Source organism: Myotis yumanensis, unplaced genomic scaffold (assembly GCF_028538775.1).
Source record: "Myotis yumanensis isolate MYYU_CA2020_CCGP unplaced genomic scaffold, mMyoYum1.0.hap1 SCAF_5, whole genome shotgun sequence".
NCBI lineage: Eukaryota > Metazoa > Chordata > Mammalia > Chiroptera > Vespertilionidae > Myotis > Myotis yumanensis.
This window is the reverse complement of record NW_027223756.1, coordinates 17754770-17780545: the sequence shown is the minus strand read 5'-3', so window position 1 is coordinate 17780545 and position 25776 is coordinate 17754770. Positions and strand designations below refer to the sequence as shown.

The following is a 25776-nucleotide window of genomic DNA, read 5'->3' as shown; positions in this document are numbered from 1 at the left end:
GGATATATCCAAAGATATCTAACAAATAGATAAAAGTTCCAATCAGAACTCAAAAAAAAAAAAAGTTTGTGCTCTTGGGTGGAAATTCTGGCTCCGGGTTCTTGGTAACTCAGGGAGAAGAAGAATAGAGTGACTCCATTTGATTGAGTGCCAGCTCCGTGAAACTGTATGTGCTAAGTGCTGCGGAGGAAAAGAATGGAGGTTTCCTTCCAACGCAGACAGGCAGGTGCTCACACTGCTGCACTACACTCTCCTGCTCCGGCATTGCTTGCTTGCATTGGGTAGCTGGCACTCCGGTGTATGTAGCAAACGAAACCCGAGATATCTATCTTAACACAGAGAGGTAAAGCGCATATATTTGGATATGGGTAGGGGTACTAACTTTGGAGGCATAAAGCCTTAGATTGACTACTGGTTTTTGCCAGTTGTTATCTAAGAGACTCTAGCTTATCCTAAATCTCTTTAATAATTTGAGGAAGGAAAATGATAATCTATGCCTTGTTGCATTGCTCTGAGCAATACTGAGATTTAGTGAAATGCTCGCTGGACATAGACAGTAGCAAATGCCCGATGGTAACTTTTATCTCTTGTAGGTCAACCTGGAGATTAATAGGGATTAGGACATCATACTTTATATTTGAACTGTTTGTTTTATAAAAGATCTTTCCACGTGATCTCCAGTGGAGCTCTTAAAACAAAACTGCTGTAAGGATAATTATTTGATTTCACTGGCTAGAACACTGACGCCCACCCAGGTTAGGTGGCTTGTTCGAGATCTCTGCTTCCCTAATCCTTTCAGACCATTTGTGAGGTGACGTTTCGTAATTTTTCTGGATCCCGATGAATTTCCGGAAACTGACTACTTTTCGGCCTTTGTTAAGTCATTCATTCCTTAGCAAGGTTGGGCTGACCACGCCTTAAGCGCTGGCAGCGCTGGCAGCGTCTTGGTGGTCTCCATGACAACACCGCAGGTGTAGGTACTGACGTGTTTTCCCCGGGGGCGGGGGAAGGAAAGCGGATAATTGCGCATGCGTCCTGTCCAGATGCTGACTGAGCTCGGAGGCTTCCGTAGAAGGGAGGAGCAAGATGGCGGCGGCAGTACTAGACCGTCTGGGTGAGGATTTTGGTGGTTAAGGGGCGTAGAAGGGAGAGGAGGTGGGAATCTGAGTTGACGGCTTGTGTTGCTGTTGCAGGTGCGTTATGGATGCAGAGTCTGAGGCGGAAGCTGGCCCTGGGGTAAGTGGCCTCGGAGTTGCAGAAGGGCCACGGCCTTACTAGCCCTTCAGTTACTAGGAGCCTCTGTGCGGGCTCTGTTTTAGGCTCTGGGGCCACCATTCCGCCGCCTTATTACGTAGCCCTCGGGATCAGGATTACCTGCAATGTCTTTTCTTTCTTTTCTTAAAAATTGATTTCAGAGAGGAAGGGAGAGAAAGAGAGAGAGAGAGAAACATTAATGATGAGAGAGAATCATTGATCGGCTGACTCCAGCACGTCCCCTACTGGGTGGGGATCAAGCCCGCAACCCAGGCATATGCTCTTGGCGGGAATCGAACCTGGGACCCTTCAGTCAACGCTCTACCCACTGAACCAAACCATCTAGGGCTGCAGTTTCTTTTCTGATCTTTCTGAACACGGTCAGACTCTCCCAACCTCGCCGCAGCGGCCCGCCTTCCTGGTTCCCGCCCCAGTGCCCTGCTTATACCTGCAGGGCCCCCGCCCCGCCTTCCTGTTTCCCGCCCCAGTGCCCTGCTTATACCTGCAGGACCCCCGTCCCACCTTCCTGTTTCCCGCCCCAGTGCCCTGCTTACACCTGCAGGGCCCCCGTCCCACCTTCCTGTTTCCCGCCCCAGTGCCCTGCTTATACCTGCAGGACCCCCGTCCCACCTTCCTGTTTCCCGCCCCAGTGCCCTGCTTATACCTGCAGGACCCCCGTCCCACCTTCCTGTTTCCCGCCCCAGTGCCCTGCTTATACCTGCAGGACCCCCGTCCCACCTTCCTGTTTCCCGCCCCAGTGCCCTGCTTATACCTGCAGGACCCCCGTCCCACCTTCCTGTTTCCCGCCCCAGTGCCCTGCTTACACCTGCAGGGCCCCCGCCCCGCCTTCCTGGTTCCCGCCCCAGTGCCCTGCTTATACCTGCAGGACCCCCGTCCCACCTTCCTGTTTCCCGCCCCAGTGCCCTGCTTACACCTGCAGGGCCCCCGCCCCGCCTTCCTGGTTCCCGCCCCAGTGCCCTGCTTATACCTGCAGGACCCCCGTCCCACCTTCCTGTTTCCCGCCCCAGTGCCCTGCTTACACCTGCAGGGCCCCCGCCCCGCCTTCCTGGTTCCCGCCCCAGTGCCCTGCTTACACCTGCAGGGCCCGAGTTGCAGACAGCACGGCTGACCTCGCCTGGGGTTGTGTTGCTCGCTTTTTATGCGTTCTTCTCGTTCTCGTACCATCCCCTGTAGTGCACGTCCCCATTTTCAGACAAGGAACTTGGACCCCTCCAAGTAAAAACTTGCCTAAGGTCCCTCAGACATAGGACGTCTTGAAGCTTTATACTATACTCTCCAGAGCGGCCTTTGACCCCAGGACCAAAGCATTCCTTAAAGTTAGGGGATGCAGTTGGGTCAGGACTGGCAAGAAGCCTTCCCCCTCTCCTTTCTAATTGCCCCCCCCTTTTTTTTTCAGTACAACGATTGATATTTGGAGATTGATAATCTGATTGTAAATTTTCTGATCAGCCTTTATTTTGGTTTATATTCACTTTGGAGACAGAAAAGTTGAGTGCAAATCTACTTTTTAAGTGTATGATTTGGGGGAAGTTACTTATTTTTCTAAGTTTCAGTTCCTCATGAGAGGAATAGTAGTACCTACCTTAGATTATTTTATGAGGATTGAGATGATGTATATGAAATGTTTAGGACAGTGCATGTTATATAATAATCCACCCTAAATTTTAACTGCCATTGCTGCTTTTATCATTGTAAATGACTAGAGGCCCGGTGCACAAAATTTGTGCACTCTAGGGGGTCCCTTAGCCTGGCCTGCACCCTCTCACAGTCCAGGAGCCCTCCCAGGCTGTCAGTTGGACATCCTTAGCGCTGCAGCAAGGAGGAGAGGCTCCTTCCACCGCCACTGTGCTCGCCAGCTGTGAGCCCAGCTTCTGGCTGAGCGGTGCTCCCCTGTGGGAGCGCACTGACCACCAGGGGAGCAGCTTTTGCGTTGAGCATATGCCCCCTGGTTGTCAGTGTGTGTCATAGCAACAGGTTGTTCTGCCATTCGGTCCATTTGCATATTAGCTTTTCATTATATAGGATTACTGAGTTCCCTTTTTTTTGTTGTTTGTTTTGTTTTGTTTTTTTTTTCTCCATCCTAGGCTCTTGGTTCAAGAGGATGAAGAGGTGGGTTAACAAAGAAAATAGGGGGCACAGCCCTTAGGGTTTGCCTACACTTTGCTTTCTTAGGTTACCTTCTCTCTATTGCAGCCATGCTGATTAACTTACTGTCTTCTGAATATGTTGTGCATACACTTGCCTCTTGGCTTTTTTATGCTGTGCCCTCACTTCCTGTCTACAGCAGTAGTCCTACTTGTTTGTTATTTAACCCCCTGTTCACATGTTTCACCATCAGAAGGTTTTCTCGGGTCTCACTAAAAATGAAAGGCATTAATTTCTCCTTCCCTTTAGCATGTGTGCCTTGAGTAGTCACTGCATGTGCATGTGTCTGGGCCCTTTACTAGCTGTGAACCCTGGATAGGGTCAGTTCTTGTTTCTCTTGTAGCTCCAGCATTGGGTCCTGAACAAAGTAAAGATTTTGTTAATGTTTGTTGATTTAAATTGTCCTGCAGGGATTTATATTGGGAAGATCTGAGCCAAATAACTTAGTTTGGCTTTAGTCTTTTCATCAGTGTCATACAAGATGGTTGGAATTTACTAGATAATCTCGTAAGACTCTTGCTAGCTCTGAAATTATGTAATTCTATGAATCCCTATTCTGGACTTTCTAATGGGGAAATGATCAGATGAAAACTAAGTGGAAAAGGTAGAAATACTGCCCGTGATAACTGTAAAATCTTAGGGATCATCTAATTCAGTGTTTGGGAACTAATTGCAATAGGTGCTAGAAATAAATTAATTAGGAGAAGTGGTTTTTGTAAAATGAGAGAGTGTGTTAGGGCATGTATCAATTTAGAGTGCATTCCTCATCTAAAGGCTTTGAATTGGGCTAAGACCAGATGAAACCTTTCCATAGGCTGTATTTGGTAGCAAACGGACATTTTCCAACCTTTGAATTCCGAGTCTCCCATTTCACTGCTGGATGCATTTGAGAAATTTTGTGACCTACTGAAGGTTATACAGTTAATACATGGCAAGTCTAGGATCTAAACAGAAAATCCTCTGGCTTTAAATAGTGTCCTGTTACACTATGGAGGGACAGAGTGATGGGCACAGAAGAGGTTTGTCGGGGAAGTTTTTTGGGAAGAGGTGACTTAAGTTTTAAAGTGAAGAGTACATTTTGGTGGTTTAGAAAATATCTCTGGTTTTTATTCATCTCTGCTTTCAAGTGCTCTGATTGCATGACCAGCAAGATTTGACAACTACATTGATTTTGTGCTCTCTCAATTAAATCTTACCTTGTGATTCGAGGGCTTGTGGTTTCTTGCTTTTTAAGACAATGGTTCTTACATTTGAGTCACAGACCCCTTTGAGAGTATGAGGAAAGCCACAAAGCATCTTCCCAGAAAAATACATATTATAGTCATAGTTGTTTGTAATTTAATAGTCCTCAAGCTAGGAATCTGCACTGGAACATCACACCTAAACACAAGCATCTGTTTGTGATGTGTGAGGTGCTGTAATGCTCACTATGCAATGAGGACACAATCATGACTATTGCAGTACACACTAGAGCTTTGCGGCAGTAGTTAGAGGACTTGGTTAGGGGAGGGTTGGTTTTAAGTTGGGAGATTATTTGAGTTTATTTGTTTGCTGATGGGAGTGATCCAATAGAGAGGAAAACATTGCTGATAGAAAGAGGGAAGAAAGAAGTGCCTGAGCAATGTACTTGAATAAGTGGGAAGGAATGGGATGTAGGGAGAAGGGATGAGAGTGGTACTAGCTAGGGCGCAGATGTTTCATGCATAATAACGAGAGAAGGTAGTAAGTATATATGGACATGGATGTGGGTAGGTATATGGATTAGGTGGTGGGAGCTTGTGGAAATTATCTTCCAGTTTTTTGCTTTTTCTTAGCTAAATAAGCATTGTTAACAGTTGAGGTTGAGAGTGAGAGAGGAGATATGGGAGGCTTGACTAGCAAGAAAAGGTATGATATTTGTTTGTAGGGGCTAGGAGATGAAATGGACAAGGGAAATATAATAGGAATGCCAGGCAGCCTTCAGGGTCCATTTTGGGTTTATGAATAAAAATGTAAAATCGATGTTTCTATCTCCCTCTCCCTTCGTCTCTGAAATCAATAAAAATACATATTTTTTAAAAATATAAAATTTAGCCCTAACCAGTTTGGCTCGGTGGATAGAGCGTTGGCCTGCGGACTGAAGGGTCCCACGTTCGATTCCGGTCAAGGGCACGTACCTTGGTTGCGGGCACATCCCCAGTAGGAGGTGTACAGGAGGCAGCTGATCGATGTTTCTCTCTCATCGATGTTTCTAGCTCTCTATCCCTCTCCCTTCCTTTCTGTAAAAAATCAATAAAATATATTTTTAAAAAATATATATAAAATTTAGCCTGGCCAGTGTGGCTCAGTTGGTTGGAGGGTCGTCTCGTACACTGAAAGACCAAGGTTCAGTAACAGGTGAGGGCACATATCCAGGTTGCAGGTTCAAGTCCCGGTCGGGGCTGATGGATATTTATCTCTCACATCAATGTTTCTCTCCCTCCTTCCCTCTCCCTTTCTTTCTCCCTCTCTCTAAAATAAATTAAAAAACCTAAAAGACATATCCTTGGTTGAAGAATGTAAAATTTAGGCATTTAGCTAACCGTGGCTTACATAGAAAATCTGTCTTACTAACCACCCACATATGTATGACATAGTAACAGGAACCTTTTGGAACAGAAAGCTCATGCTCCCTGTTCTGCAAGAATTAACTGTTTGTTTTTGACTGTCACTTTAACTAATAGTGTCTTTCTACTGCAGGCAGTTTGCCACCCAGGGGACATTTGGCAATTTCTGGAGACATTTTTGTTTCTGACAGCTGAGGCAGGGTTGTTACTGGCATCTGGTGGGTAGAGGTGAGGGATGCTACTGTACATCCTATAAGGCACAGGACAGCCTTCCACAACAAAGGCCCAAAATGTCAGTAGTGCAGAGGTTGGAAGACTTGGAAAGTTGCTGGAATTTTACTTTTTTCATTTGCTAAGCTGTTTCCTTGTTTGATTGTCCTTGACTTTGACAAAGTAAGATTATATTGAGTTATGAGAATATGCATATCACTTCAGCCCTTTATTTTAGATTTTAAATGAGGCAAGAGGGAGGCAGTTCTTTTATTCAGTCTCAAGTGCAGGATTAACTTAATGTTATCAGAAGTAAATTTGGAACAAAGAATTTTTTCCTTGATGCATATAGAATGATATTATCAAGATTGAGCCTGAGGCCAGTATTACCTTCGCTTGGGACTTGGGTATATCTTGTTCTGAATTTCAAAATGAACTTTGAATAATAAATAGGAAGTATTAGTTCTTTCTTTCATTTGTGACTTTAGAAAGTTTCAGAGTCTCTCTTATCAGAATTAACTCTTAATTCTAAAGTTTGGCTTTTATCTACTACTCCCTAATGCCTAAAGACTGTGGATAGAATTTAAAAAGTGATCCTTGAGTATCAGTAGACAGGAAACACCAGAATCATGAGAGTAAGGAAATGCTTCATGTGCTAGTTTTAGTCTGCCACCTGCTTTCTGCGTGCCTCTGGCAGTCTCACCCTACTGCGGGCCACCTGTGTGCATGTTGTGTGTACAAACACTCTGGAGAGTTGGTTCATCTACTTACCTTCACCTACTTACAGTGAAGTTAACAGGATTTCGGATTCCTAGTAAATGAAAAGCTATTGTTAGTGATGATACTTGAATTTCAAAATGATAAAAGTTAATTCTAGATGTCCTTTACTGGTTTTTTTTTTTAAAAAAAGGTTTAACAGTCCTAGCTGGTGTGGCTCAGTTGGTTGAGCACAGTCCCATGCACTGAGAGGTCACAGGTTCAATTCCCAGTCAGGGCCTGGGTTTGGGGCTCAATCCCCAGTGGGGGGCATGCAGGAGGCATCTGATCTATGTTACTCTCCACATCCATGTTTCTCTCCCTCTTCCTCTCTCTCTAAAATCAATAGTAAAAACATATTTTAAAAAAAAAAGGTTTAGCTTGCTTTGATTCTTTAGAATGCTAACAGTAAACTGGACCTCCAGGCAAACTTAAAATTTAGTGTTTGCCCTGGCCGTATAGCTCGGTTGGAGCGTCATCCTGTACCCTGAAAAGTTGTTGGTTTGATTTCCACTCAGGGCATATATCCAGCTTCAGTCCCTGGTCTGGCTGTGTACAGAAGGCAATTGATTGATGTTTCTCTATCACATCGATGTTTCTCTCTCTCTCTCTCAAATCAATTTTAAAAAATGAATGTTGGTTGGAAAACAATAGCAATAACCCATACCATTGTTTTTAATTCCAGCAACTTCCTTTTCTTGAGTTTGTTTTCTCAAGTGACCCTTCATAGGCTTTCTCACATAAAAAGGTGTTATAAAAGCCTCAATTTTGAATTAGTTTTATTTTCAATTCTACCTTATGATTACCTCATTTTATTTTATTATTTAAAAAAAATATATTTTATTGATTTTTTACAGAGAGGAAGGGAGAGGGATAGACAGCTAGAAACTTCTATCAGCCGCCTCCCGCACCCCCCCTCACTGGGGACGTGCCCGCAACCAAGGTACATGCCCTTGACTGGAATCGAACCCGGGACCCACCCTTCAGTCTGCAGATGGGTGCTCTATCCACTGAGCCAAACCAGCTAGGGCTTATTTTTTTGATTTAGTGTTATTCTAACAGCTGGCCAGGAGAGGGCACATAAGAACTTTGGATTTAATACACTTCTGAATTAGTACCCAATTTGGAATAATGATTTAATTTGATTACAGTAGTTTTGTTTTTACTTGATAATTCATCTTATGAACCATTTGAGCCCTGAAAGTATTGTAGGTATTCAGAAAACTTTGTCATTATTAATTTATAATGTGTTTAATTTATTTATCTAAATGACCAAATGTATATTTACTATGTATATTTGGACTGGAAGCAGAGAGACCCTAGAGATGACATAGTCCAATTGCTCTTTTCATAGATAAAGAAAATGAAGCCCAAAGAGGTGACAAACTTCGTGTCCCCAAAGTTAATTACAACTTTGTAGAAACATTAATGATATGACTTAAACGTGAGAAGATTTGAAAGGGTGTAATATAAAGTTTATAGTTCACAGGATTAATTTTTTCAGAGAACAGGAAAGAATTAACTGCTCAGAGGGCCTAATTTAAAATTAATACTAGCTATCAGTGTTTATCATCTCCTTGACACTGTAAGATACAGCACATTAATTATTAATCTACCAACAACCAAGTGAGGTAGGTATTCTTCTCACTCTAAAAATAATACCTACAATTTATTGAGCCCTATGAAGTGCTAAGTTAAGTATTTAATTTACAGTATCTCATTTGAGCTCCTGAAGAAGCCTATGAAGTAATTACTATTATTACTCCTTTTACTGTTGAGAAACCAGAGATCTAGAAAGTTATGTGGCTTCCCCAAGGCCATTCTCTTAGTAAATTAGAGTTAGAATTTAGAACCAGGTCTGCATGACTCCATACTCTCTGTCCTCATCACCTAGCTTATAGTTTCATTAGGAAATCCTGCCCTCTAACATCATGTATCCTACTTTTGTACGTTTCATGTAAAACGTTGGAACCTAAATGTATTGTGTGAGAATCTGCCAATATACAACAACTTTGAATATGGAAGTCTGGGTTAAATATTTACTCATTATCCCTAGGCCAGGCATTGTCCTTGGTGCTGGAACACAAAGGATGTCAGACTTGCCCTCGATGCTCAAATCTATTCCTTACTACAGGAACTCATTGTACCACAGGTACAGTAGTCCAGCTCCTTGCTGTGTGGCTGGCAAGAGCAAAGTATGGAGATCATTGGGGAACGGTTGTCTGGGAGATGGACTAAGTAACTTTTGAGGTGGAACTTTAAACAGGATAAGCATTTCTCAGGAGATGAGGTAGGAGAAAACAATATTAACAAAAGTGTAGAGATATGAAAGTGTGTGCCTTATTCAGGGAACAAAACATGTCTGTGTGGCTAGGTCATAAAGTGAATAAGCTGAAAGGCCTGGTTGGAGTTAGGTTATGAAAGGCCTTAGGTTATAAAAGGCCTTATAATATGGGACTCTATATTACAGGCAGTAGGGAAACACCTAAGTTTGTTGTGCTACTTGGATATATCCAGATATACACAAAAGTAAACAATATAATGAACCCATCACCCAACTTCAACAGTTATTAACACATGGCTAATCTTGTTTTATGTATAGACTCTACTCTCACCCATCATATTTTGAAACAGATCTTAGCCACTATATTATTTCATGCATAAATATTTCACTACATATCTCTTTAAGAAGCAAATGTCCATTTAATGTTTAAATTTCCAATGGTTAAGTAGCTGTCATATTTTTGAAATAATAATAGTCCACGCATTGAAATTAATTGTTTCTATTACATCTTTAATATGTAGGTTCTTAATTCAACTCTCTTTTTCTCCTTAGAGTTTATCTATTGAAGAAAATGGGTTGTTTGTCTTGTAGAGTTTTGTACAGCTTGGATTTTGCTGAGTGCATTCTCTTGATGTTGTTTGATATGATCTCCTCTCTATGTATTTCCTGTATTGAATCTAGAGGCTTTATCAATTTAGGTTAATTTTTTGTGGAAAGGCTACTTCATGGATGGCGGGTAGCATGTTCTTTTATCAGGAGACACATCATGCCAACTTTATCCATTAATTTCTTAGTGTTTATAAAATAACTAGAGGCCTGGTGCACAAAAATTTGTGCACTCGAGGGGGGTGGTCCCTCAGCCTGGCCTGTACCCTCTCACAGTCTGGGACCCCTCAGGGGATGACCACCTGCTGGCTTAGGCCTGCTCCCTGGGGGGATTGGGCCTAAGATGGCAATCAGACATCCCTCTGGCAGCCCAGCAGCCCTTGGGGGATGTCCACTTGCCAGCGGGGAGCAGGCCTAAACTGCAGTCAGACATCCTTAGCGCTGCTGAGGAGGCAGGAGAGGCTCCCACCACCACCGCTGTACTGGCAGACATCAGCCTGGCTTGTGGCTCAGCAGAACTCCTCCCATGTGAGAGCACCCTGACCACCAGAGGGCAGCTCCTGCATTGAGCGTCTGCCCCCTGGTGGTCAGTATGTGTCATAGTGACCAGTCATTCTCAGTCCTTCTGCTGTTAGGGTCAGTTTGCATATTACCCTTTTACTATATAGGATAGAGGCCTGGTGCACGGGTTGGGGCTGGCTGGTTTACCCTGAATGGTGTCCTGGATCAGGGTGGGGGTCCTGCTTGGGTGCCTGACCAGCCTGGATGAGGGGCTGATGGCTGTTTGCAGCTGGTCACACCCCCTTCAGGGTGGGGGTCCCCACTGGGGTGCCTGGCCAGTCTGGTTGAGGGGCTGAGGGTCGTTTTCAGGCTGGCGGGCGACTGAAGCTCCCAACCTCTCCTTTTTTTCTTTTTTTCTTTTTATTCTGGGATTTATTTAACTTCTATGGCTGTCACTGAAACTGAGAGCCAGCTTTAGCTCTGAGGCTCGGCTCCAGCTCTGAAACCTCGGCTGCTGAAAGCAGGTATCTGGGTTTGTTTGGCTTCTATAATTGAAACATTGTTTCTTAGAGTGCAGCTCAGAGGCCGGCAGCGGCAGGTGGGGAACCTTGGCTTCCTCCTTCACTGGAGCAAGCAAGCCTCCTGTTCGCTTCAGCTGCGTGGCTGCCGGCCGCCATCTTTGTTGGCAGTTAATTTGCATATCGCCCTGATTAGCCAATGGGAAGCGTGTCGGAGGTATGGTTAATTACCCTTTTTGTCTTTTATTAGATAGGATGTTATTTGTCTTCTTACCCAACAAAGTTGAGGAAATCTACACATCAGGTCAGCAATGCATTCTATCTTTAAATCTTCTTTAGGACTGGGCTGCCTTATAATACAGAGTCAATATTTATTGGTCAGTGAGAGCAAGAGATCTTGGGTGAATATTTATTATTTGACTTTATTCAAGTTATTAACTTTTCTTTCTTCCTAGCCTTTGATAAACTAGCTCTTTGAGCTTTTTTATGTAAAAGCAGTCTCTATTAATGAATATGTCTAGAATGTTTCCATTTGTGATCTTTAAATAGTTTCTGTCAAAATGGAACCAATATGGTTCAGTAGACATATAGGCTCTGCAAAAAAATGTTAAGTGTCTGTTGTTTTACAGGCTTCTTCCATCTCAGAGTGTTTTACCCCAATCACACATCCACACAAGTGCTTCTCTTGACATTTCTCGAAGATGGGAGAAGAAGAATAAAATTGTTTATCCTCCACAACTGCCTGGAGAACCTCGGAGACCAGCAGTAAGTTTGTGATAGAACCAATTTCTAAATTTTGATAAAGCTCTGGCACTCTTCTGTGGCCCACAGTGATTTATTATTCCATGTTAAGAAAAGAAAAAAATATACAGCAGTTGGCATAATCCTTTAATTGATAAAGAAAATGTACTGGGTTTATCTCTTTGGAAGTTTTAAAAGATGGTATTTGTTGTTCCTTTTTGTTTGCGTTACATTATTAACCTCCCAGATAGGGGCCTTAACTCTAAGCTAGTAGTTTGAGATTTACTGATTTTTTTATTTTACGGGGTTTGCTAATGAATTCTTGATAATGGAGCATGAGGAGTGGGCAAGAATGACTTAAACTATTGACCAATATTTAAATCATATGTGATTTTCCAATGTTTTATATTTGAATATGGGCACACTTGGTTGTTTTATAATTCACAAATCTTTGAACATAAGGTTTGAATTTAATCAAGTTTTATCTTAATCTTTAGCTGCTCAGAATTCTTTTACCCTCTTCACATTGCTTGTGATTACTCATCTGAGATATGACTGATATCAGCTTAATGTGAATTTACTGTGGAATATATTTACATCTGTTTAAAAGGTTATGCCTGGCCGGTGTCTTGATTTTATATAGGCACTTTGAGAAACCTAATTTAATTTTCTGTGTTGTACAGATTTTGTTTGAGTGAGTAATCCTTTTGGGACTTTGGTGTATCACTAATACCTATTATGACTCAAATATTAATGCCCTTCATAAATACCTACCTTATTAATAGGGGATAATTTGCTCATCTAGTCACATAGTTTATGCACTGTGACATTATGTGCAGTGTCCCTTAGGCTTACCAATCTGCTGGCTGCAAACATTGTAAAAATTAGTTTTATTTCTAATTTAACAGAGGGAGAGAGAATATTTCCCATTTTACATCATTCTGATCTTCAGCATTGGAATATGTAGTTACACAAATCATAGTGGATGGGGTATTGGGTACATCCTATAGCAGTAAGTTAAAAAGAATGTCACCAAGTTAGGCATGTTTTAGGTCACTCCTGTTATTTATTTTTTAAAAAAATATATTTCTTTATTGATTTCAGAGAGGAAGGGAGAAGGAGAGATAGAAACATCAATGATGAGAGAGAATCATTGATTGGATGCCTCCTGCACGCCCCCCCCACTGGGGATCAAGCCCGCAACCCAGGCATGTGCTCTTGGCCAGAATCGAACCTGGGACCCTTCAATCGCAGGCTGACGTTCCATCCACCGAGCCAGACTACCCGCCTAATTTAATTAGCACAAATTTACAAACAATATAGTTTCCTTTGTAGACTTTATCTTACATGTGGGTTCATCGTGGTAAAGAATATGAGCCAGAAAGAAATTAATACAGTTTCCTTGTAATAGTCATACTTTGTTAATTTGGGCTTAAGTTTACTTTTGTAGTATCTTTGATAAAAGCTATTTTAAGTAAATTAAAAGTATAGTGAGACTACAAGATGGGGCAAAGTAGGTTTACAGTTGTATTTGAAACAGCTTATTCTTGTTTTATTTATTAATTATTGTGTTATTTGCCCCACCCTGTAGATCAAAACTGTTTAAAAAACCATTTCTATAGGAGCCATATCTTATTGATAAAAAGTCATGCTTATATATTATTAATGTGGGTTCACATAGGATCTTGTAAGGACTTTTATTAGGTGACACTTTTTCATCATCTTTAAAAGTTTCTGGTTTTGATGTTTCATAATTTAGACTTACTTTTACTTCATTGGATAACTATTTTGTGCATTATATCCTAACTTTACCTCATTTACCATATGGTTAATTAATATCAGTGATGTTTAACCAGATTTATAGTAACACTTGGTTTATTTTAAGAAAGTATCCTTAGGCATGGCACCTGCCTAAAGTAAATGTAGAGCTTTTTAGTTTTAGAAGAGGAGGATTGAATAACTTTCCCCTTTTTTGTAAACTCTTGATTCTTCTTTTCCCATGCTCTTGCCAGGATTACAATATCTTTTTTACAAAATTTGAAGATAATTATCTACAATTCAGGTTTAAAGATAGCCCACCATAGGCTACGAAGAATTGAAATGTTTTTATATAAAATATTTTTTGAGTGTATTAATTTTTGCAAATTAATATTATCAGTCACGACAGTTCTTCTTTCCTCTCCTGTGCTCCCCAGAACACTTTATTGCTGAAAATGTAATTAGGGTATTGCTACAGTTTTCAGCCTGTCAGCTTCTATTGCAACTGAAATGAAATGTGCTACAGATTAAAAGATGGCCACTTGAGAAAACTGCTGTTTCTAAGGCATTTGAAAATTTTCTGCAGGAGTCAGAATGTTAGAAAATTCTCAGGTGTCCTTGTTATCGCTTGCCTTGACAAATGTTTCCTACATTTTTTAAAGTGGCAGTATGTAGCTGCTGGCTTACCTGTTTCATAATTTAGACGTCCTTTTGCTTCATTCAAATAACTCTTTTGCACATTATATCCTGTATAGGTGAGTTAATAGCATATAGTGGTGGAAACAATGCGGGTTTTAGAGTCAGAAGGGGCACTTCGAAGGTATATCTACCAGACATTGTATTTCTCTGGTTGTCACTTTGTAAAAGGATTATAAAATGTTTCCTCTCCCAACCCATAGAGTTAGATCAAATAAGATTTGATGATTGCTTTGTGAATTATAAATTGCTTAATGGATTATTGATTTAAAAAAGTAAACGGGGGGCCCTGACCAGTTTGGCTCAGTGGATAAAGCGTCGGCCTGCGGACTGAAGGGTCCCAGGTTCGATTCTGGTCAAGGGCATGTACCTTGGTTGCAGGCATATCCCCAGTGGGAGGTGTGCAGGAGGCAGCTGATTGATGTTTCTCTCTCATCAATGTTTCTAGCTCTCTATCCCTCTCCATTTCTCTCTGTAAAAAATCAATAAAATATATATTTAAAAAAAAAAAAAAGTAAACGGGGGAAATGGGAGAAATCTGTAATACTATAAACAATAAAAAATATGTTTAAGAAAATTAAATAGGATGTACCTAACACTGTAAATAGAAGGTAACAAAGCTAACATTTACTAAGATCTTACCATGTGCTAGGCAATGTAAAGTGCTTTTTTTAACATGTTATTTTATTTCATTCTTATAGTTTTATGATGTAGGTAATATTATCTTCATTTTAAAGAAGTAGGAATTTAGGCCGAGAGAGGTTAAGTAGCTTGGGTTCTATAGTTAGTAAATGGTAGAGCTAGGATTACAACCCAGGCGGTTTGATTTTAGAACCTTTGCTCTTGACCAAACACCTAGAATACTGGTGAAAACAGTTATTTTGTCCATTTCAAAGTTGTTCTCTTCACTAGCAGGAAACTTTTTTTCTTGTTATTCTTTTTCTTTTGTCCTTTAGCCAACTAAATGTTTTAAAAATACTTTCATTTAATTTCATTAAATCTTTTACTATTCCTCTGGATAAAAATATAGCAAATATTGGCACAAACTGGTCATTTTGTAATTTCTATTTTTCCCTTAGTAATTTTTTTTTTAATATAGTGAGACTTTGGAAAATATATAATTTTGTGTAGGGAAAAAGAATCTGCAAATACTAATAATGTTTTTATTTCTTATGACAGAATTTTCATTAGGCATAGAAAGTCAAAACTTTATTAACACTATGTTACTGTCATTTAAATTTTTTTTATTGATTTCAGAGAGGAAGGGAGCGGGAGAGAGAGAGAGAGAATATCCTTTATTGGGTTTTGAGGCTGCAACCCAGGCATGTGTCCTGACCTGAAATCAGGAATCGAACTGTGACCTCCTGGTTCAACCACTGAGCAAAACCATTATTGTCATTTTGGTATAAACTTGTTAAAGTTTTTTTTTTTTTCTATTTGTAAGGAAATCTACCATTGTCGAAGACAAATAAAGTACAGCAGAGACAAGATGTGGTATTTGGCAAAATTGGTAAGCTAAAATAACTATTACTGTGTAATATTTAGTTAAAGAAGCTAGGCTATGACTTCCCCTCAGGATTTGAAAAATCAAAAAAATTTGCCTCGAAAAAGTGAGGATTATAATTGCATTTTCAGAGAGTTGATAGGTAATTCAAAAATGATTGCTCAGAGATGAGTGATTTTGCTTAATTTTTACCTTCTGAGAAACCGTGTCACATTGGATACATAGATATTTAGAAAAAGGCATCAGGAATCTGGCTATAACCAGAGAATCCAGAAAGCAAGTTTATTCACCTGTAAGAGTTGATTCAACCTGTTTCAAAACTGTTGCTTTCTATGTTTTTTTCTCTGGAAAATGAAATGTAGGTATGAGAGGCAACAAAAGCAGCAAATATACATGTAATGCATTTGTCCTGTAGGAGAAAGAGAGGCCTTTATTGCCTAGTGTGGTCCTAGCCCACCCGTGATCTCTCTGTCATGTGTGCTCTCTCTTAATATTATTGAAACTATTAACAATCTAGGTTTTATGGTTAACATGTTTAAGCTTGATTTTGACAGTGGCATTCCTTCTCAAACTTTTCTTTTGCCTGCATTTAGTTAGCTCTCTATACATATCTATATATATAAAAGGCTAAGTGACTGACTGTCCATCGTCTGACCGACCGACCAACCGGCCGGCCAAGTTGGTACATATGACGCGCGCTGGCAATTTAAAAATAAACATTGACTCCAGCATGCGTGGTATTTGTCTCTGTCTGACACTGGCCTCCCACTTAAATTAACTCAAAGACAGTTTCCTGTGATGCCAGCATTTGCGATGACTATTAATAAATCACAAGGACAAATTCTAGACAGAGTAGGAATATTCCTATCTGAATCCGTTTTCGGACATGGTTTATATGTTGCTTTCTCTTCAGTTCCAAGAGCTTGTGACATTAAAGTTGTAAATACTTCATCGCAAGGGAAATTAGTCAAGCACTCTGAAAGTGTTCTTACTCTTAATGTGGTATACAGGGAGATATTAGAATAAGTTTAATCAATTTATCAGTCATTGTTTTTATCAATGTTTTTGTTGCTTTTAGGTCATGTTTTTGTTGTTTTTATATCGTGTTTGTTGCTTTTATATCATGTCTTTGTTGTTATATCATGTTATTGTTTATTTATTAATCAATATATTTCATATACATTTTACTAATTTTCTTTCATCTCTGACACTTCTATTATAGAGAAAGGGCGAATAGTGATATGAAAATATTTCTTCTAATTTCCTTTCAATGTGCACAAATCAATGCATTGGGCCACTAGTTTTTTATTTATTTATTTATTTATTTATTTTTTAAAATTAAATCTTTATTGTTCTGATTACATTTGTTCCTCTTTTTTTCCCATAACTCCCCTTCTCCCAGTTCCCGCCCCACCCTCCGCCGTCACTCCCCACCCACTGTCCTCATCCATAGGTGCACGATTTTTGTCCATTCTCTTCCCGCATCTCCCATTCCCCTTCCCCCCCGCCCCCCAAGAATAGTCAGTCCATTCCCCTTCTATGTCCCTGATTCATTGTAATCACCAGTTCATTCTGTACATCAGATTATTTATTCACTTGATTCTTAGATTCACTTGTTGATAGATGCATATTTGTTGTTCATAATTTGTATCTTTACCTTTTTCTTCTTCCTCTTCTTAAAGGAAACCTTTCAGCATTTCGTATAATACTGGTTTAGTGGTGATGAACTCCTTTAGCTTTTCCTTGTCTGTGAAGCTCTTTATCTGACCTTCAATTCTGAATGATAGCTTTGCTGGATAAAGTAATCTTGGTTGTAGGTTCTTGGTATTCAGTACTTTGAATATTTCTTGCCATTCCCTTCTAGCCTGCAAAGTTTCTGTTGAGAAATCAGCTGACAGTCGTATGGGTATTCCCTTGTAGGTAATTGAGTCTCTTTCTCTTGCTGCTTTTAAGATTCTCTCTTTGTCTTTTGCTCTTGGCATTTTAATGATGATGTGTCTTGGTGTGGTCCTCTTTGGATTCCTTTTGTTTGGGGTTCTCTTCGCTTCTTGGACCTGTAAGTCCATTTCTTTCACCAGGTGGGGGAAGTTTTCTGCCATTATTTCTTCAAATAGGTTTTCAATATCTTGCTGTCTCTCATCTTCTGGCACCCCTATTATTCTGATATTAGTGCGCTTGAAGCTGTCCCAGAGGCTCCTTACACTATCTTCACACTTTCGGATTCTTTTTTCATTTTGCTTTTCCAGTTGGGTGTTTTTTGTCGAATCTTTGGTTTGATTCTTGTGCTCCTCTGGTCTGCTATTGGGTATAATATTCTTTATTTCAGTCCGTGTATGCTTACTTTCTAATTTCTTTATCGTAGCATCGAGGGTCTCATTAGTTTTCGTGAGGCTCTGCTCAAGTTTATAGCAAGCCCTCAAAATTGCGATTCTTAGCTCCATATCCTCCATTTCTGTCATGTTTTTTTGTCTCCGCATCTTTTATGCTTTCTTGGTGCACCCCCTTGTGGTCTTTGTGCGCAGTCTTGTTCTAGCCAAGCCTTAATTGTTGTAGTTAACACTAGACGGATTTGACCACCAGGCCGACTGGCTGTAGGAATCAGCTGTGTGGAAAACGTCTGCCTTCTGGGAAGGCGCTAATCCAGCCTTTGCCTGAGGCGATCGGCAAATGGCTGTGCGCAGGGTTTGGGCGGGGTGGGCTCAACAGGGCGGGCGGAGGGAGCAGTTATGGCCGCTCTCAGTCCCGTTCCCAGAGGCTCTGCTTCTCAGAACCCCGGCAGCTGCTGCAAACCTCGGAGAGAAAGCTGCCCTCAGGTTCCAACTGATGCCGGATAATCCCGCTTCTCCCGTTTGAGTCTGGGTCCCTAGAGACTCGCCCGGATCTGGAGCCCAGAGTCTGAGACTCACTCCCCACCGAAAACGACAACCGCGCCCTCAGCTACCAGTCCGCTTTGCGCGCGCACCTCGGTACCTTTGTATTTTCCACACTGCGCCGCCTCTGATCCTCGGTTTGCTGTTCTCTTTCCTTCTAGTTGTAGAGTCTCTCTTCAGCCAGCCTTCCTGTGGTTCTGGGTGATGTCCGTTCCGTCTTTTAGTTGTATTTTTGAAATGGTTGTTTGCGGCAGCGGTCTCCGGTGTTTACCTACGCCGCCATCTTGGTCTCCCCCTCTGGGCCACTAGTTTTATTTAAAAAATTTTCCCCAGTTTTATTGAGATATAATCAGCGTATAACTACTTAGCTGTTTTTATAAGTTATTTAGATTATGTAAGACTTGAAGGACTTGTATGCATGCATATAAGCATAACCAATGGACACAGACAGTAGGGGGATGAGGACCTGTGCTGGGGAGCGGGAGCGTGTGGGGAGAGGTCAATGGGGGAAAAAGGAGACATATGTAATACTTTCAACAATAAAGAATTTAAGAAAAAAGACTTTTGGCTTTTCATTGAAAAGAGAACATTGGTTTTGTAAGTTAATTTTCTCTTGTCTCTCACCCCTTAATTCTAGATTCGGGGAATGTCCATTGACCAGGCTTTGGCTCAATTGGAATTCAGTGACAAAAAAGGAGCCCAAATAATTAAAGAGGTAAACTAAGATTTGAGGTGAGGGGTGCATAGCTATCTTGCAAGTGTTAGTAAGCTCAGCCTAAATTCTGAATTCCCTGGTGTTAATGCCTAGTGTATATAATACAGATTTAGGATGCTCAGTTTCATTAATGCCCTTATACCTTCGGAATGTCATGTGCTTTAAGCATTTTTTCTTGTGATACTTTTATTGCACCAGACATTTATATTCGAAGTGATAGTGATAGATGTTATTTTTAATGATTTGGGGATTGATATATTTTTAGAATATTTGTTTTTGTCAATTCCACAACTGAGAGTTTATGATTTTCTAACTGGTTGAGTGGAAAGAACATTGGACTGGGATTCCGGAGACTTGGAGTCTAGTCCTTTTTCTCGTATTTCTATTGTGATAATCTGGTCCCATTTTTCTTGTTTGTAAAATAGGTGGGATTGGATTAGATGATCTTTAAAGACCTGGCTCTAAGTGTAGCTGATTTACTATGTATAAATGGACTGATGGTAAATTCACTGACTCGCGTTTCAAAAAGCTGGTTTGAGGATATCCAGGGATATCAGCATTATTTTCTATACTTCAGTTAAGTCTCTCACCTAAAGTCAGATCTTATCTTTTCAGTTTAGTAGGTGAATAGTTAACGATTGATGGACTCAGACTTCTCAGAGGTTCCATATAACCCAATGCCTACATTTAATCCAATTCAGAATGCAATTACTGAATGGCTGTTGTGTACCAGCTTTGTACTATATTCTTTATCTAAAGGAGTGAAAGATCTGATTTCTGTTATTTCTGACAATTTTCCTGTTTCTAAAAATGTGGTCTGGAGGAAGTTAATTCAAAATATGTATGGAGTTTAAATGTAGTAATTCTTAAAGGAAAATTTCAAGTATGTTTTTTTCTACTTGTCTGATATTGTTAATGGTTACTGTGGATATGCAGTTTAAGTATTTTCAATAAGATTTAGTTCTTGAGCTTCTTGAACTTTTTGGCAAGTCTCAGACTCAAAGACATGCTATTCTTTACGAAGGGAACTGCTGCAAGGGCTGCTATCTGCTCCTTCACAGCTCACACATTCCAGTTAAAACCTGGCCTGATGGACTGTATTCCTTGCATTTGCAATTCTTGTCTGAGAAAGGAAAGCTCACTCACTGTACCCCTTCTCCTTGGTACTGTTATCAGTTGATATTCTCTATTTAAAAATTGACTGTAAACTGGAGGCATGTGACTAGCAGTAATAGAGAGAACAACAAGAAATGACAAATTTAATTTCATTTTAGTTCAGGGTCATATGACTGCCTTTCTTTTCCTTGTTTAAGATTCTTTTAGAAGCACAAGAAATGGCAGTGCGAGACCACAATGTGGAATTCAGATCCAATTTATACATAGGTAAGATCTTTAACATTTTTAGTGTTGGAAATCTCTTCTGATAGTGATGTCAGGTTCTTTATCTAAGAATAGTCTTCGATATCTAATTACTTAGGGCTGGGTTTGCCAGTGAAAATTGCTGGTAATAGCTCTTCAGTCTTCAGTGTGCTTATGTTAACCTGTTGTAAATGGTAATAACCTTACTGCTCTATTGTTACCTGTTCTGTAATGAGACTGAGATTATGAAACCTAATGCCAATAATTATTGAGTAATGGATATCAAGGTAGTACATAGAGTGGTCCTTTAATCATAATAAAACTAAGAAAGAACAACTGATTTTGTTTCAAATGAATCATTTGTCAACCCAAAGGATCATAGGTGGACTTAAAAAAAGGTCTTTATTCATAATGTGCCAAGCCAGGTGCCTAACCCATGAAGGTGTCCTGAGATTAACCTTCCAATGACCAGAGTGGAAGGTCTGTTGAGTTGTAGAAGCCAAGGGCCTTGGAAGACTCGGATGACCCAGGAGTGTTAGTTTCCCTTTGGTGTTACATCCTGAAGCATCATCTTTGGTTTTGCACACATTTTCCACATCAAATTAAACTCATGTAAGTTAAATGCTTTGGGAAGCATTTTACAAAGTGTGAGGGATATTTTTGTAGTGTACCTTCACACAGCTCTTTTTCCAGAAAGAGATCAATGATTATTACAAAGTTCTCTTTCCTCCTTCCAACACCACAGTAAAGTGGAGCAGTAGCTGGAGTTAATGTTTTTCTCTCACTTCAGCAGCAGTTACTCCTAACTTCAGCAGTTTTGTAATCAAACAAAGATGCTGAGGTCTAAGCAAAATTTTCTCCATCTGCTAAACCTACATATAGGGAGGATTCTTTTATCTAAAGACTAGAGACCCGATGCACGAAATTCGTGCAACAGTAGGCCTTCCCACGGCTGCGGGCACCGGCTTCCCTCTGGCACCTGGGACCCGGGCTTCCCTCGCAGCCCTGGCTTTGTCTGGAAGGTTGTCCAGAAGGATGTCCAGTCTAATTAGCATATTACGCTTTTATTATTATAGATATTTTAATTTCACGATATGGGCTAACTGCTACTCTTCAAATAGAGGGAAAAGGGCTGAATTATTATGGGGGAAATTTGTTGTACCTTAGAATTTTTCAACAATTAGAGTAGAAAAAAATCATCTGAATTCCTCTTTGTCACATAACCTTTGTCCTAGTGGAGATACTTATTCTGGTTCAGTTGAAATCTCACTTCAGCTCATCTGGAATTGATGCTGCAACCACACCTACTTCTAAAATTCAAATGAGTTAAGATTCTCAATGGAAATATCTTATTTTAAAGCTGAAATTTTAAAATATATTCTGATAACATGCATGGATGCAGAAGGAAATCAATCTGGTAACTCAGAAGATACAGGGCTGCAGTAGTTAATCATAAGCATTTTCTTCTGGGAGCAGCATGAATAAATAATACTGGGAGGGCCCAGAATTATTGGAAGAGGTGAAATGAATGAAGAGTAAGACCATTTGCTTAAAACCTCTTGGTGACCTTTCCTGTGCTATGCTGAATATAAAATCAGATTTAATTAACGTTATTCAATTTCATAGGAATGTGTGGGCTTCTTAGCTGATAGACAACACTTCGTAATGGAATTCAGATACAAATGAAATAGAATTTGTCTTTAAATCCATTTTAATAATTGTAGTAGGGATAGGGTGAGGAGCTTAATCCTGTCCCCCCAAATGAATGAGCAAAGTCCATTGTTGCCATTGAGCAAAAATAAACATAATCCGTCTTACATGAATGGGCCTTTAATTCATTGGTCTCATTATGCACATTTCTGTTGAAAAACCTCTGCTGTACCTGCACCCTCTTTTCATCTAATTCTGTGTAAAAAACTTTTAATTAGGGCTGGTAGTTTGGATTTGTTTTATAATTTTCTTTTCTTATTTTTTTGTTAATCTTTACCCGAGGATATTTTTCCCATTGATTTTTAGAGAGAGTGGAAGGGAGGAAGGGAAGGAGAGAGAGAGAGAGAGAGAGAGAGAGAGAGAGAGAGAGAGAGGAAGTAACATAAATCGATATGAGAGAGACACATTGATTGGTTGGCTCCTGCACGTGTTGTGTGTGACCAGGGCCAGGGATTGAACCTGCAACCCAGCTATGTGCCCTTGATTGGGAATCGAACTCAAGACTCTTCAGTGCACAGGCCAGTGCTCTAACCACTCAGGAACATTGGCCAGGGCAGGATTTGTCTTACGATTTTAAAAACTCATTTGTTAAGTATTTTATTGCCTAATCCCATTAGGAATGAAAAAGAGATGAGTGGAAAATGAACTATCTTACCATGACATATCAGGCACTTTATCCTTGTATTTGCCAAATTTTCCCGATAAGAATCATCCGAGGTTCTTAGTAGAAATACAGATTTTTAGGCCTCACCACAGACTCACTGGATCTAAACCGTAGTGGAGAGGCCTGGGTAAGTACCTCAGTGATTCTTACTGATAAAATGTGGGAAACTCATTTATTTTATTGTATTTTTTGAAAAGGCTTAGACATTTTATTCCATAGACTTCTTTTAAGATTTGAAAGACTAACTACTTGTTGGCTACCATTTCATGTCAGCAGTCACCTAGAATAGGTAAGGATAGGTATTTAAAAGAAGTGCTTCTGGGTAGCATATGTTCTCATTATACAGTAATTCCCTCAGATGCCTGACATCCGTCTAAAGCTAATACCCGGTGTTGCATGACCACAGACTTTGAAAGTTCATTTCCCCTTCAAACTTATAATGATGACTAATGACACTGTGAATAGCCTTAACAAGTGGACATGGACTAATAAAATGTCACTGCTTAATGATTCATGGCATCTAAAGTGATTCACTAGAGAAAGTGATCGACTGACTTTGTAAGTCAGTCTTCTGGGCTAAGAGTGATGAAGTGGGGAAGGGAGAGTTTCTAATGTTAAAATGTCAAGGTTCTCAATTACCTAAGTGCTAGTGATTGGAAATATTGACATTATTTTAACTACATGGTACCTATTGGACATTACCTTTAGAAGGTTGTCCCTATTTTTGAGATGTCTTAATGTTTTCTCTTTCATTCAAAAAGTATCCGAGTACCTTCCATGTGCACTCTACACACACCGGTGATGGGATGTCTTAGGAGCAGTTTCAAACCTTTAGCGCCTGTCCTTTTGTTCTTATGCAGTAGTAGCCCTTTGGAAGGATGCATGGGTTGTTCTGAACTGGAACAAAACTGTGTACACTGTTAGTATTATATGTTCTTGGAAAACTTTGAATCTTATTTTATAATTTGAGCAAACTTATCAGAGATGTCTGTATTGGAAATATTATATTAGTTAGCAGAGGATGTATTATAAAATCATTTCTATTTCTTGTGCAGCATGAATTTCTGGGGCATTACAAAAGGAGTAGAAGTTTGGTTGAAGAAGTGACTTTACAGGGGAAACGTGAACACTTACACAAGATAGCATATGGTTTGGGACCAAAAGGAGTAATACAGATAAATGTATTGGAGTAGAGAAGAGGAGGTCAGTATGGGTTAGAATAGTCATGGAGATTTTCTAGAAAAATTAGATTTTGAAGATAGGCTTTTGAAAGAGTGTTCATGAGAAAAGATTGTCAAGCTGAGGTAATCGCATAAGCAAAGGCACCTAGGTTGTCAAGTGCATACTTTGATATAGTCCCTGTATCGAAAAAGTTATGTCACAGTAAGAATATGCAAATGGAAAGTACTGAAGTAGGTGAATTTTATATGTTGTCTATAGATTTTGCATTCTTAAAAGGCTTATTAAATTAACTAAAAAAAGTAAGTAAATTCAGAAAATAGTAGGAGGTGGTTACTATTTTGATTTACTATGGGTGAACAGATTTCTTTTTATGGACTATTTAAAAGATTTCTTCAAATTTTACAAGGTCAAACTTTGCCATGCAGAGTAGGGAATGGGAGTTGAGGGGCAGCTGCAATGCAGGAGTTCTTAAAACTGTCTGGAAATCAGAATGGGGCCTCTGGGAGTGGTGGTGTTTGCTCAGGATGTGATTTCCAAGCCCACCTCAAATGTACTAAATTAGAATCTCCAGGGGTGGGGTCTTAGCATTTAAAATATAGTCCTTAGGTTAGTTTGATCTAGCTAGCCCAAGAACCAGCATTTGGGAACTGCTGGTTCCAGGGGCTTTCATCACAATTAGAATAAAATAAAAACTCCTTACCTCAATCTACAGGGCTGTATGTAATGTTGCCTTCATCTCTGATCTCTTTCCCTTGTTTGTACCACTTGTCACCTTAACTTACTGTGCTCCAACAGGCTGGTCTTTCTGTTCCTAAAACAGGCCAGACGCAGTGCCGTGATTGGACCTTTGCACTTGCTGTTCCCTCTGTCTGGAACACTTCACCCATAGACATTTGCCTGGATGATTCATTCTGATCTTAGATCAAATGTCTCTTCCTCAAGGGTGCCCCTTGACACCCCCTTATCTAAAGTTGCCCCCCAACACCCCATCAGTTTTATTTTGCTCATAGCACCTGTCACTAACGGAAGTGAGCATGTTTGCTTTCTGTCTCCTCTGTAGTGTACACTGCATGGAGGCAGGGTCCTTGCTAGTCTCATCCACTCTGTTTCTCCAACACCTAGAAGAGAGCCTGGTCCTTAGTGAGTACTCAGGAGATACTTGCTTTGAGACAAGCCTGCTTTAACCAGCCAGAAAGCTCATGTAGTCTTAGAATCCAGTCAAGGAAAGGACAGCAATTGCTCAGCTGATCAAGCTCGAGTCTCGTGAGCACAGTCATTTCCTGTAATTCTCTTTTTTCTTCCCTGTCTAGCTGAGTCCACCTCAGGCCGAGGCCAATACCTGAAACGCATTCGATACCATGGCAGAGGTCGCTTTGGGATCATGGAGAAGGTTTATTGCCATTATTTTGTGAAGCTGGTAGAAGGCCCTCCACCTTTACCTGAACCACCAAAGACAGCAGTCACCCATGCCAAAGAATACATTCAGCAGCTTCGAAACCGGACCATCATTCACACTCTATGATGGCGGAATTCAGACTCCACAGTGTATATAGTTTGTCATTTATTTCCTAAAAACAAACAGTAATTAAAGACAGATGCTTTTTATGACTTGTCATTGAATTATTGAAATACGAAGTACAACTGCTTTTTGTCTATGTATGAGATTGCCCGTCTCTCTGAGCCTCTGGATATATTTT

At 40.3% G+C, this 25776-nt stretch overlaps 1 protein-coding gene across 3 annotated transcripts; it reads left to right on the top strand.

Moving 5' to 3' along the window:
- The first annotated feature begins 1063 nt into the window (after nt 1–1063).
- MRPL22 (mitochondrial ribosomal protein L22) lies at nt 1064–25684 on the top strand. Of its 3 annotated transcripts, XM_070414526.1 has the most exons (7): nt 1064–1114; nt 1194–1236; nt 11510–11645; nt 15520–15585; nt 19087–19164; nt 20478–20547; nt 25390–25684. In XM_070414526.1, exons 1-7 carry the CDS (start codon nt 1087–1089, stop codon nt 25599–25601), a joined length of 633 nt encoding a protein of 210 aa, XP_070270627.1. In that variant the 5' UTR covers nt 1064–1086; the 3' UTR covers nt 25602–25684. The 3 variants fall into 3 exon arrangements, with proteins under 3 accessions (XP_070270627.1, XP_070270628.1, XP_070270629.1); XM_070414527.1 differs by lacking the exon at nt 19087–19164; XM_070414528.1 differs by lacking the exons at nt 1064–1114; nt 1194–1236 and adding an exon at nt 11131–11184.
- The last annotated feature ends 92 nt before the right edge of the window (nt 25685–25776 follow it).

Coding starts and splice junctions, on each gene's coding strand:
- MRPL22 (XM_070414526.1), top strand. CDS start 1,087: ATGGCGGCGGCAGTACTAGACCGTCTGG. Junction 1,115..1,193: donor GGCAGTACTAGACCGTCTGG/GTGAGGATTTTG, acceptor TTGCTGTTGCAG/GTGCGTTATGGATGCAGAGT. Junction 19,165..20,477: donor GAGCCCAAATAATTAAAGAG/GTAAACTAAGAT, acceptor TCCTTGTTTAAG/ATTCTTTTAGAAGCACAAGA.